This window comes from Phoca vitulina, unplaced genomic scaffold (assembly GCF_004348235.1).
Source record: "Phoca vitulina isolate PV1807 unplaced genomic scaffold, GSC_HSeal_1.0 scaffold70, whole genome shotgun sequence".
NCBI classification, from domain to species: domain Eukaryota; kingdom Metazoa; phylum Chordata; class Mammalia; order Carnivora; family Phocidae; genus Phoca; species Phoca vitulina.
In genome coordinates, this window is record NW_022589773.1 from 3,200,040 (window position 1) to 3,213,559 (window position 13,520).

Here is a 13,520-nt window from a genome sequence, read left to right on the forward strand (position 1 = left end):
TAAACCTGATTATCAGGGCGCAATTGAAAAGAGAATGGACTAAAGATTTTATAAAGAGCAGTTAGACCTTCAGATCACCCTCCTCAGGTTATTCCCTAGTTTAGAGAAATAGAAAAATGACTTTCTAAAGAGTTTTATCAGAGAGGCTATCCAGTTGGGGCCAAAAGACAGAAATGGGGGTCAGGAGAGTAAGTGAAGAAAGTCTGCTCAAAAGTAAGTCCAACTGGCCCCCAGAATGCCAGCTACTGGACCTTATGCCCCAGGGGCAACACTTCTCAAAACTTTTTTAAATCACCGCCCAGTGCTCCAAAGGAGTTTTCTCCCCCTGATCCCCCTAATTAAATACAATTAAGAATTAGAAAGATAAATTTCGTATCAGATTAGACCCAGCTAAAGAAAGCATGGGTGAATTAAAGGTTGGTTAGAAAAAACACCTAGCTCTGACGGTCAACAGGACCACAAGGCTACAATAAACAAAGAAGCAAGTCTTAACTGGCATGCACAAGCATATACACATATGTATATATATAGTGTGTGTGTGCGTTCTGCACAGAGGCAATAGGCAAAACTGCCCATCTCCCAGTCTTTCACTGAAAAAGTTTCATCTGCATATTTTAAAAGCTGCAGCCTGAGGGCCAGACTTCTAATTTAGCAGGAACTGTGCGCTGCCATCCTCTTCAGAGACTGGGGAAGCCAGCAGATACATATCCTGCCTTCTCCCCACAGGGTGCTCCAATAACCAAAGCACGTTACCCGTATCACCCTGAAAGGAGCTTGTACATACATCTGACACCTCAGCTTTTGTGGCTGTCACTGAAGACACAGACCTATGGACAGCCTGGCTCTAGCAGCCAACAGGGCTCACATTCATGAGTCCCATGTACTGTAACAAAGAAACAGTTCTTAGGCACAGAGGCGCCTCCTACAGCTATATACTCAGACTAGCACAAAGGGAATAGGCAAAAATACCCATCTCCCAGTTTTTCCCTGGAAGGGGCTTAAACTACATGCTTTTCTAGCTGCTGTCAGAAGGTCCAGCTTCTAATCATTCTGCATCTAAGTGCTGACTATGATCCTCCTTTTTGAGATACTACTATGACCTGGCACCCCCAACTACTGGGAGACACTAAAAACAAAGAAAGAGGCTTGGGCTATCACAAAAGTCTGAGACACAACTAGGAGCTCAAGCCAGAATAATCAATGAAGTTCATCTCCTACACGAGAGCATTCTGCTAAGACTGGGAGATGGCTAGTTTATCTAATGTGCCGAAACCAAAACAGAGAGTCATGGAAAATGAAGAAACAGAGGAATATATCCCAAACAAAAGAACAAGATAAATATCTAGAAACAGATCTCAAAGAATGCAGATAAGTGATATACCTGATACAGAGTTCAAAATAATGGTAATAAAGATTTTCAACAAATTCAGGAGCAAAGCATGAACAAAGTGAGAATTTCAAAAGAGAGTCAGAAAATATGAAAAAATACTGAATAGAAATCAGAGAACTGAAGAATACAATAATTGAACTGAAAAATTCAATAGAGGGTTCAACAGCAGACTACATCAAACAAAAGAAAGAATCAGTGAACTCTGAAAGGGCAGTAGAATTCATCCAAACAGAGGAACAAAAAGAAGAAAGAATGAAGAGTGAAAATTACTTAAGGGACTTATGGGACATGAATAAACAAACCAATATATTCATTATAGAGTTCCCAGAAGGAGAGATAAAAGGACAGAAAGCTTATTCAAAGAAATAATGGCTGAAAATTTCCCTACCCTGGGGAAAGAAAAAGACATCAGAAATCCAGATTTACAAAGACCCAAAAAGATGAATCCAAAAAGACCCATACCAAGACACTTTATAATTAAAGTGTCAAAGTTAAAGACAAGGAAAATCTTTAAAGCAACAAGAGAAAAGCAACCTGTTACATACATGAGAACACACGTAAGACTATTAGCAGATTTTTTTCAGCAAAAATCTTGCAGGCTAGAAGGGAATGAAAGGATACCTTCAAAGTGCTCACTCAAAAAAACAAACAAATTACAGGCCAATATCCCTGATGAACTTAGATGCAAAAATCCTCAATAAAGTATTAGGAAATTCAATTCAACAATACATTAAAAGGATCAAACATATACCATAATCAAGTGGGATTCATCTCTGGGATGCAAGGATGGTTCAACGTTTGCAAACCAATCAGTGTGATACACCACATTAACAAAATGAAGAATCTAAATCATGCGATCATCTTAATAGATGCAGGAAAAATATTTGACAAAATTCAATATCCATTCATTATAAAAACTGGAAGAGGATGACACACACCTCCACATAATAAGTTGATATAAGCCCACAGATAACATCATATCCAGTGATAAAATGCTAACGCTTTTCCTCTAAGATCAGAAACAACAAAAGAATGCCCATTCTCACCACTTTTATTTAGCCTAGTACTGGTAATCCTAGCCAGAGCAATTAGGAAAGAAAAAGAAACAAAGGACATGGAAATCAGAAAGGAAGAAGTACAATTTTCTCTCGGTGCAGACAACAGATTATATATAGATACCCTAAAAACTTCATAAAAAATGTTAGATATAATGAACAATTTCAGTAGTGATGCCAAGGAAACAAAATACACAAAAAACAGCTGCATTTCTATATACCAACAATGAACTATGAAAAGAGAAGAAAACAATCCTACTTACTATAGCAGCAAAAAGAATAAAACAGGAATAAGTTACGCAAGGAGATAGAAGATAAAAACTGTAAGAGAGCGATAAAAGAAACTGAAAACGATACAAATAAATAGAAAGGTATTTTGTGCTCATGGATTAGAAGAACTAATGTTGTTAAAATGCCCACACTACCAAAAGCAATCTACAGATTCAATACAATCCCTATCAAAATGTCAATGGCATTTTTCAAAGAAACAATTGAACTACAAAAGACCCTGAATAGACAAAGCAATTTTGAAAAAGAACAAAGGTGGAAGCATCACACTTCCTGATTTCAAACAATCATGCTATAGTGATCAAAACAGACACATAGATCAATGAAGAGAACAGAGAGCCCAGAAGTAAACCCCTGCATATATGGCCAATTAATTTTTGACAAAGGAACCAAGAATATGTATTGGGAAAAGACAGCCTCTTCATTAAATGGCGCTGGGAAAACTGGATAGACAAATGCAAAAGAATAAAACTAGACCCCTACCTTACTCCATATACAAATATCAAGTCAAAACAGATTAATGACTAGAAAGTACGATATGAAAGTACGATATGTTGTTTCCTAGAAGAAAACACAGAGGGTAAACTCTTTTGACACTGGGCTTAGCAATAATTTCTTTTTTGACACCAAAAGCAAAGGCAATAAAAGCAAAAATAAACAAGTAGGTCCACATCGAACTAAAAAGCTTTTGTACAGCAAAGAAAACCATCAACAAAATAAAAAGACAACCTATGGAATGGGAGAAAATATTTGCAAACCACACATCCAATAAAGGGTTAATACCAGACATACACAGAACTCACAACTCAAAAGCAAAAAAAAAATTTTTTTTTAAATGGGGAATTTCCTCAATTTTTAGAAATGGGGAAAAGGACCTAAATACACATTTTTCCAAAGAAGACATACAAATGGCCAAAGATATATGAAAAGGTGCTCAATTGTACACTGTTGGTCACCATGTTGACTGGTACACCCACTATGGAAAACAGTATGGAGGTTCCTCAAGAAATTAAAAATAGAACTGCCGTATGATCCAGCAATGCCACTTCTGGGTATATATCCAAAGGAAATAAAATCATTAGCTGTTAAAGAAATATCTGCACTCCCATGTTCAAAGCAGTATTATTCATAATAGTCAAAGTATCAAAACAACCTAAGTGTCCATCGATGGATGAATGAATAAAGAAAATGTAACATACACATATACAATGAAATATCATTCAACCTTTAAAAAGAAGGAAATCCTTTCATTTGCTACATGGATGAACTTGTAGGGCATTATGCTAAGTGAAATAAGCCAGACAAAGACAGATAGCTACTACATGGTGTCACTTACATGTAGAATCAAAACAAAAACAAAAACAAAAAAACAATTGGAACTCAGAGAAACAGAGTAGGAAAGCGGTTGCCAGGGGTATAGGGTGTAGGGAAAAAAGGAGAGATTGGTAAAAGGGTACAAATTTTCAGCCTTGAGATGCATAAGACCTGAGGAAGTAATGTATAACATGGTGATTACAGCTGATAATCCTAGACTGTATGACTGAAATTTGAAGAGCAGAACTGAAATGATCATATTCGTTCACACACACGCACACACACCCAACAGTAAACATGTGCGCTGATGGATGGGTATGTTATTAACTCAATGGGGCAATCCTTTTACAAGGTATACATATATCAAAGCATCATAAAATCTTAAAATTTTATTTGTGAATTATACTTCAATAAAGCTGGGAGAAAAAAGAATACATGAAATAACTTGAAGGAAGGCTTCTAAATATCAGTCAGAACAACTGACAATCTTTATATATTTACTTCCAGTAGAGAACTCAGGTGATTACTGTCTCAATTATCATATTAAAAAGAACAGAGTTCTAATTAATGTTTTACTACACTTAAAACTCCTAAACTAATATATGTAACAGAGCAGAGCAATAAACTGACAAATGACAAGTCAATATCTAACAAGAAAAATCATGAAGATTCTACAAAATGAGCATATTCTTACCCATATCCATCAAACTATAAAATGCTAAGGTCTGGTGTTATGATTAAGAATTATAATACTGAATTATATCTGAGCCTGTAACTGATCAAATTTTATATATATTTAAGGAGCAAAGGCTTATCTATTGAGAATATTATTTGGCAGATATAATTAAATTTTCAAAGGGATACTAAAGTAATTAGCTGTTTTTAGTATATGTAACCAGAATGTTACTGGAAAGCCATTTGATGTGTGCAGATATCAACAAAATAAAATTTCAAGTATGAATCCTGATTCCAAGTCCTCTTATTTAGATATTATCTAAGTACTGTTTTCCATATTGCTTATTTTTGGGTTAAAGGTAAACCATTAAGATTACTAAAAATAGCATTCAAAATATAAGGATATTTCGTTACAATCTCATCCAAATATCAATGTTGAAAGAATGAAGAATATTATCACAATTTGGAACAAATAAATACATAACCTAGATGTTTAAACTTTATTTAATTCTAAAAATGCTCTTGGCTATCAAAATCTCTGTGCCTTTCCTCCTTAATTAATTTAATGAAGTCTAACAGTATACTACAACATAATAACAGAAGCAAACAAGTGTGTCTTACCTAGTTACTTTGCAGTTGGATTCAATCAAGTCATTTTCAAAGTCAAGCAGGCTGGAAGGCAGATTATATTCCAATGGAGATGTCAGTCTTTTCAAACGCAACAGACCAACACAAAATTTTGCTCCCATCTCTTCTAATTCTCGAGTACCAATCTGTAAACCCTAGAAATAAAGCAATTTCATATATGTAATTAGGACATTTGCTGTCCTCTGGCTGTTTCTTATTATAATTACATAAAAGAAATTTATAATTATATTAATAAAATTAAAAGGTACTTTGTACGGGCCTACAACTCAATAAGCACAATGTCTTAACAATATAAGATCATTTTAGGTCACAAAGGAAACTGTCTCAAAAAACCATTCTAAATGTCTATTCGCATTCATTACATGCAAACTATTTTCACTAACACACTGGGAAAAAAATAAACATTCTGTGGTTATATTACTCTTGGAGTTCATGTGTGAAATTATATTTTTGCTAGTATTTCTTGTAATCTACTACTTTGGATGCCAATGTTGAAATACTGTACTGTCAAAATCAAAGCCCGAATTTGTAATAACTGAACATTACCATATATAGACACTCTTTACCATATGATAAAAGAAACTGGTAAATAAAAAAACAAATAAAAGAAAGGTAACTATGTCAAAAAAAAAAAAAAAAAGAAACAGATCTAGGCCAATGAGGTAGCAGTAAAATAAGTTCCTATGTTCCATGTCAATTAGGAATGCCCATTTCAAATCTGGTCTACTGCAGCAAAAAGAAAATTTTACTGCAACTTATTACCCTTTTCTGACAGTTTCCCAATGAACAATATAAGGCTTATCAAAAGTTAAATGTTACCACATAAAATGATAAAAATGGACTATAAATCAAAACATTGCTTATTGTTTAATTTTCAGATAAAAATGAATCTCTAAAATAAGTGAAATCCTTACACCAAAAAAAGTTGCAGGTGAAAATGAGAGCACACATCATTTAGAGAAAAGGTACTTTAAAACAGCTTTACAATGACGAGACTGAAAGCACACAGTAACTGAAGAAATAAATTGTAAAAACTGTTACTTACCCTACACAAAGCACATGCCTTTATAATAATGATTATTTTTTTTAAAGATTTATTTTTTATTTTATATTTGAGAGGGAGAGGGAGAGGAGAGGGAGAGAATCTTCAGGCAGATTCCCCACTGAGCAGGGAGCCTGATGTGGGGCTTGATCCCATGACCCATGAGATCATGACCTGAGCTGAAACCAAGAGCCTGACACTCAACCGACTGAGCCACAGAGGCGCCCCGGTAGCCTGACGGTTTAAGTATTTTACCCATCTCCAAATATTCTAGGAAATGGAACCTAACTTTATTAGAAGATTCATTTGCCTTCTTAATTTAAAAGCTTTAGAAAGGCTATGACTGTTTCTGAATTAGTTCACAGAAAATAAAAATAAAGATCATTTACAGCCTAAAATTCAGTAATATAAGAACATTCTTGAGGTGAAGAGAACTGTTTCTTAAAATATCATTAAACTCACACAACTTATTAGCTAACATTAACAAGTCTGAAAAGTATACATTACGTGTGTAGGGGCAGATGGGAGTATATGGGAATTCTGTACTTTCCACTCAATTCTGCTATGAATCTAAAACTGCTCTAAAAAAAAAAAAAAAAAAAAAAAAAAACTGCTCTAAAAAAAAAGTTTATTAACAATAACAAAAAAGCTTGTAAAAAGAAAATGTTATGATCACAGGACTGAATTTTAGGCATTAAAAAAAAAACCTGTTCAGGTTTAATGCTAAGACATTTCTCTGCGTAACAGTTTTAAATCAACATTAACTCTATTAACTAAATCATATAAAAAAGAAATGAGTATTTACTAGGTACCCATTTTATTTTTTAAAGTCTATAGATTTAAAAAAAAATAACTGTTTGGAAAACTGGTTTAACATTTTATGTTTCAAAATATATTTTTTAGCTATTTTTAAAACGTGGTTTTTGAAATGACCAAAGAAATTTATCAAAATACAAATAGAATGTTTTAAAAAATCTAATGAAAGTCTATCAGTAGAATCCAAATATAATAAGAAAGCACTAATGCTATATCCCATAGTTGATTTCAAGGGGCATGCAAACCTCAGTTTCTCTACTTCTCCTCCTGCCCCCAGAGGCTAGTTTCAAAGACACTGATGCTTTAAATTGCCTTCTCCAGTCTGACTGCATAAAGGATCTCTTTAAGACATAATTTACAGTCTGTTTCCATAAATCATACAGCTTAAGGGTTTTTTCCTCAGAGATACCTATGGTCTTATACAAAAGTGATTCTCAAGCGTTGTTCCCATCCTACACACTTAAAGAATATGAGACTCTTGGCAAAGTTGTCCACGACAGCAATGATTACGAGACAGGGGTTGGGAGCTAGAGTAGTGCTCTAGGACATCTTATCTCTTATCACCACCATGTCCTTAGCAGATGAGAAGTCACTGTTTTACAGTATTTGAAGAGAATTCAAAGGACATTACATTTTGGAAAAATAATATACTGTGGTCAACCTAAAATTTAGGGGAGTCATTCAACAGAAAGTACTGAAATTTCATTAAGTTTTACTCTACCAGGCCCCAAAAGTTTGAACGTCAGTTGCAAGATCTATACAATTTTCCTCCAGTTTGGTACAGACTGAAAAAGTCATTACTTAGGCTCTCCAGTTAAGCTTTCAGTCAACTATAAATGTTGACATTTTTAATACTAACCAATTGGGAGATTTTTAACTCTTTCCAAACAAAGTTACAACCATTTTTATGTGAGGTATATGAAAATCACTCTTAGATTGTTTCCTCTTGCCCTATACAAAACCAAATCAAACACAATGAGGAATAATTAGCATGACACCTGAAAATCTTTCTGGAGCAAAAAAAATAAGTACTTGTCATATTTATTTGTTTGCTGTTGATTATCTAAGCTCCGACTGATTGCTCATTAGGTTCTCAATCTTTCAAATTAAAAAATTCAAAGTCACGTAATATTTTATTAGTCTTTAATTTCAAAAGTAAACTTTAAGCTCCAGTTGTTTCCAATAAAAGTCTATGGCACCAGGGGCGCCTGGGTGGTGCAGTCAGTAAAGCATCTGACTCCTGGTTTCAGCTCAGGTCTTGATTGAGCCCAGCGGCGGGCTCTGCGCTCAGTGCGGAATCTGCTTAAGATTCTCTCTCCCCCAGGCGCCTGGGTGGCTCAGGTGGTCAAGCGACTGCCTTCGGCTCAGGTCATGATCCTGGGGTCCTGGGATCGAGTCCTGCATCGGGCTCCCCCTGCTCTGCGGGGAGTCTCCATCTCCCTCTGCCTGCCACTTCCCCTGCCTGTGCGTGCGCGCTCTCTCTCTGTCAAAAAATAAATAAAATCTTAAAAAAAAAAATTCTCTCTCTTCCTCTGCCCCTCCCATTTGTGCTCTCTCTCTCTAAAATAAATAAATACAACTTAAAAAAAAAAGTCTATGACACTAGAGAAGAGCAGTCTTAGTAAAGAAAACATTTTAGTGAAGGGATATGCATTTAAAAGTCACACACACACACAAATCTAAGTCTATAAAACTTTATAAATAAATGTGTTTATTTCTAAATGCATAAAAATATATTTATATCCAACAAATTAAAATGATAGAAAATTTTTATTGATAATGTACTACTTGCGCAGCTCATTATAAATTACCAATCAATATTTAAATGTGTACCACAACATGCCTTCTTAAAAATAATGAATGTAGACAGGCTCAACCAAGATTTCATAAAGACCAAAAGCAAGCTATTTAAGTACAGAGAAGTAAAAAAGAATTGCATATGATTCAATTCTATTCTTGCAAATTACATATAACTCAGTATAACAAACATGTCATTTAATATATACTTGAAAACCACCAGCATACTATGTGAAAAGGAAGTCCTTAAAATAATTTTTACTGATCAAAGTCCTGAGATGTTTTACCTTATATTTTCCCTGATCACAGCCACATAAAGTACTTTCCATGGTATAGCTTCTTTGTACTCCTATCTCCCTCCAAACTACAACACGTGCCGTGGATTCTTTAGATTTTTCTACTACAAAGCTACAGCTGCTCATGCAAAATGCTGGGGCAATATGGCTCAGTATCTTAGGCAAAGTCTGCAAAGATAAGAATGATAAAATATTTCAAGAAGGTTTTTTTTTTAAATAATAATTTTTTTTGTAATTTTTAAAAATTTTCATGAAAGCATGTGATCAGAGTAGGGCCATGTGGATCTTCTTGCTTTATCCCCTGCTATTCCAAGCATCAAAATCACTCCTTACTAATTTAGAATTTTCTGTTTTCCTAGATGAACAGTAACCAGTTAGAAAATAGAAGGATCACATTCATAGTAGCAACCAATAAATGAACGAAAACTATGTTAAAAAATGTTTAAAAATATGAAAAAAAAACCATGTTTAAAAAACAAAGCAACTTTAGTCATGAAAGATGGCCTATTAATTAAGAGATTTAATATTATGTCAATCACCTCTAAGTTAATCAATAAGGCTTAAGGCAATCACAATCAAAATGCCCATTTTTTTTCGACTTCACATTATTCTCAGGTTCACCTGGAGTGTGTAAGTATGGGGGCAGAGCCAGCAGAACTCTGAGAGAGGCTCTGACTAGAGAAATAATCCAAGAGATATTCACCTGATTATCTACGTAAGGGAAGTAAAATCGTGATACTGTGTTGGACCAGATACCTCTCCAGAAAGAGAATTCCGAACTGGAACCAAAGGCAGGTGTTAAAATTAGAATGATTAGTGGAGAGAAGGCCGATCACTCCCTAACTGCTAGCACCGCTGGAGAGCCACTGAGAGAAACTAGCTGAAGCCACTCTTCAGTACGTTCAAGTCTAACTGCACTGTGAATTTAAACTTACAATTAGTAAAATTTCAAAATGAAATTAAAAACAGTAAACATGGAACTTTATTTTTTAAATCTTGGGATAAGAAGTCTTTCTAAGCCTCAAAACTCAGAAGTCATTAAAAAAAAAATCAACAAATATGATGTGAGTTTTAAATTACCACACACAAACAAATGTTTCACCATATTTGTAATACATATAAAGAGTTGTTATCTTAAAAACAATAATAATTAGATGACCAGTATAAGAGTAAGCAGAGAATATGAGAAAAGGCTTTTAAAAGAGAGGGAGAGGTCATAATTGGCCAAACATATGAAAAGGTACTCAACCTCATTTATAATTACAGATATTAAAACCATCCGACAGTTCTTCCCTGGCAGAGCTGACAGCAGGCTATAGTAAGGGTATGGAAACAGCACTGTCAGTCACTGTACGGGGCACTATCGACTTACACCATGTTCATGTAGGACAATCTGGCAATACTAATCAAACCACCACTAATAGTAGTTGGACTACTAAACAAATTTTGGCACATGTGTACAGTGATAAAAATGCACAGCAATACATACTGGCTGTGGTGTCAGAATAAAAACAGAACTTCATATGCTACATGTATATACATTTAAGAATGAATGTCCTTAGAGGCAAATCTCACAATACATTGGTAGAAATGATTAGTGACTGACAGAAGATGACTTTCACTTACTACTCTTTGTTTCTGGAGTGTTCCCATTTTTTTTTAATTTAACTCTAATCATTTTATTTATTTGGGAAAGGGGAAGAAGAAAGAGGACACCAAAAAGAAAATGTGCCTTTGAATTTCTGCTCACAGCAGTGGGACGCTACTAAAACTCTTTTGGGAAAATAACCTGGGGTGCTTTGTTTGAGCACAAATACAGTAGGAAAGCCACTGTGCCCGAATGGAGAGCACCCAGGACGTGAAGCAGTAAGATCTTTCAGTCCTGGGCATACCTCAAAACACACCCAGACATGTGGAAACATGGTATGTAACAGATGGCTTTATAAACTGGCACAGGAAGGATGTACTGTTTAATAAATGGTGCTGAGACAACTGGCTATATATGGGAAAACTAAAATTAGATCCCCAACCCTCATACAAAAATACATTCCCAATAGATTAAAAATCTAAATGTGAGAAGCAAAAATTTTAGAATGGTTAACTTGAAAAAGTCTGAAACAAGAAAAAAATGGCAACACTTGCTGAATCTGAGTAGGTCGTGTATGTTAAATTATTCTCTGTAGTGCTATGCACGTTTGAACTCCAAAAACTCCAGACTTATCTGTAATAATTACCCTGTATCCTACATCTTCCACAACATCACATGAAGTTGCATTATCGTGGGTATGCCATACGGTCTCTTTGATGCTGCATCCATACATAAATACATTCTTCTTCCGGGAATGGCCATGATAATCACAATAAACCTTGAAAATACAATATATTTTAAAAATTAAAAAACTTCAAATTCATATATTGCCAAATAAAGCTAGTTAATACCAAGACAATAAATAGGTCTGTTTCTTTGCCCTTATATTGTAACTGAGCCACCATTTAACAAGTAGAAGTAATAAAAGTAGTAAGATCTGGTTCTGGAAAGGATCTGTGATTAATTCCAGAATGGCTACATCCTTTCCAGGGCTTGCATCAAGCCATGAGTTCCACTCTTTCTTATGTATCTACTATTCATCATTTAAAAAATAATAAATTCAATTATAGGTCAAATCTATAGCAGCAATCATCACTGATCCAAGGGTTGTTAAAACATTTACCTAATTTGAAAGAACATGAAAATGCTCTCATGAAAAACACTATTTAAAAAAGAGTATAGTTTCAATTCAATTTTTAAGAGCATCATTTTTAAAATGAAAAATAAAGAACAGGCTTGCATGTCAATGCTGCTGCTCCTTCTCTAAAGTTTTCCCATCTTTCCCAAAGGAAGATTACCTCATTTAAACCATAATATAATGGGAACATTCTACACAAAAACATTCTGCAGAAAACAGCATATACACAGTTTGGTAGTCGACCACCGTGCCTATGCCACCTTTCATATATATACTGGAGACTTACCTGATTCAGCGTTGACTAAAGAACTCAGAAATAAGCTTCTACTAGTTTGAGAATTTGGAAGATACATCCTGTTACCTTAGTGTTGTTCGAACAGTGAAGTTAAATACCTAAAATTTACAACCCGGAGTTACCAATATTCATAAACAAAAAAATAAAGAGCTCATGGGAACTATAAAAGTTAAACCTGATGAAATAAGAATATGGATAACACTGTATTAATTTGACATCATAATACACTGATATTATGTAATTGATAACAGAAGTAATTGATAATAGAAGATTTATTTTAAAGAAATTACTTTTTAAATTAACATTTAACTTTTATAACCATAAAATACTGAGTCATTAATTAACAAAATCATTTCTCTGACTAGACAGAGCACAAACACTTACCAGTGGTAAATGCTTCACAGCTGCCAGGTACTGCAGCAGTCCCTTAGCATGGTAAATGGTCGGATGCAAATCTGGATTTGGACTCTGCCACTGTCTGTTCAGATCCTCTCCACTTAAAGAACAGCGGTGACTACACACACGTAAACACAACCGCAAACATTAGTACTGATAAACTCTTACATATATTTAATTTTATGATTCTATTCCAGTAACTATTTCCAGTAAATACACTAGTCATTAAATAAACACTTATTAAGTATTTGCTTTGTGTAAAATCTTGTGTTACATGCATTTAACTGTGGTTAAGTTTTCAGATATTTAGGCCAACATTTTCAAGCTATTGAAAAAAAAAAAAAAACTTAGGGGCACTGGGTGGCTCAATCTGTTGAGCTTCTGACTCTTCATTTCGGCTCAGGTCATGATCCTCAGGGTCCTAAGGTCGAGCCTGGCATAGGGCTCTGCGCTCAGCGGGGAGTCTACTTGAGATTCTCTCCTTTTCCCCCTACCCCTCTCTCCACTCATGTGTGCACACACACTCACTCTCTCTCTCTCAAATAAATAAATAAAACCTTAAAAAAAGGAAAAAAAAAACTAATTCTCAATTCTGAGGTCTTATTTCAGGCTCTATAAAATTTATTAACGGTCATATTTTCCATTCTGACTACATAATAATCATTTGTTATATACTAACATCCTGTACTTCGATTGTATTAGTTATTATGTAAAAGTGCTATCTGGGGGAGGCGCCTGGGTGGCTCAGTTGGTTAAGCATCTGACTCTTGATCTTAGCTTGG

General features: G+C 34.7%; 1 protein-coding gene across 2 annotated transcripts in view; it reads right to left on the minus strand.

The window, feature by feature from the left end:
- The window catches only part of AGTPBP1 (ATP/GTP binding protein 1), a 169,482-nt gene that overhangs the window by 12,772 nt on the left and 143,190 nt on the right, over window positions 1–13,520 (minus strand). For both annotated transcript variants that reach the window (XM_032392979.1, XM_032392980.1), the window contains exons 22-25: window positions 12,727–12,856; window positions 11,556–11,687; window positions 9,313–9,489; window positions 5,344–5,504 (exon numbers count right to left, since the gene is read on the minus strand). In XM_032392979.1, coding sequence (XP_032248870.1) covers window positions 5,344–5,504; window positions 9,313–9,489; window positions 11,556–11,687; window positions 12,727–12,856 — 600 coding nt within the window. The remainder of the gene's footprint in view (window positions 1–5,343; window positions 5,505–9,312; window positions 9,490–11,555; window positions 11,688–12,726; window positions 12,857–13,520) is intronic.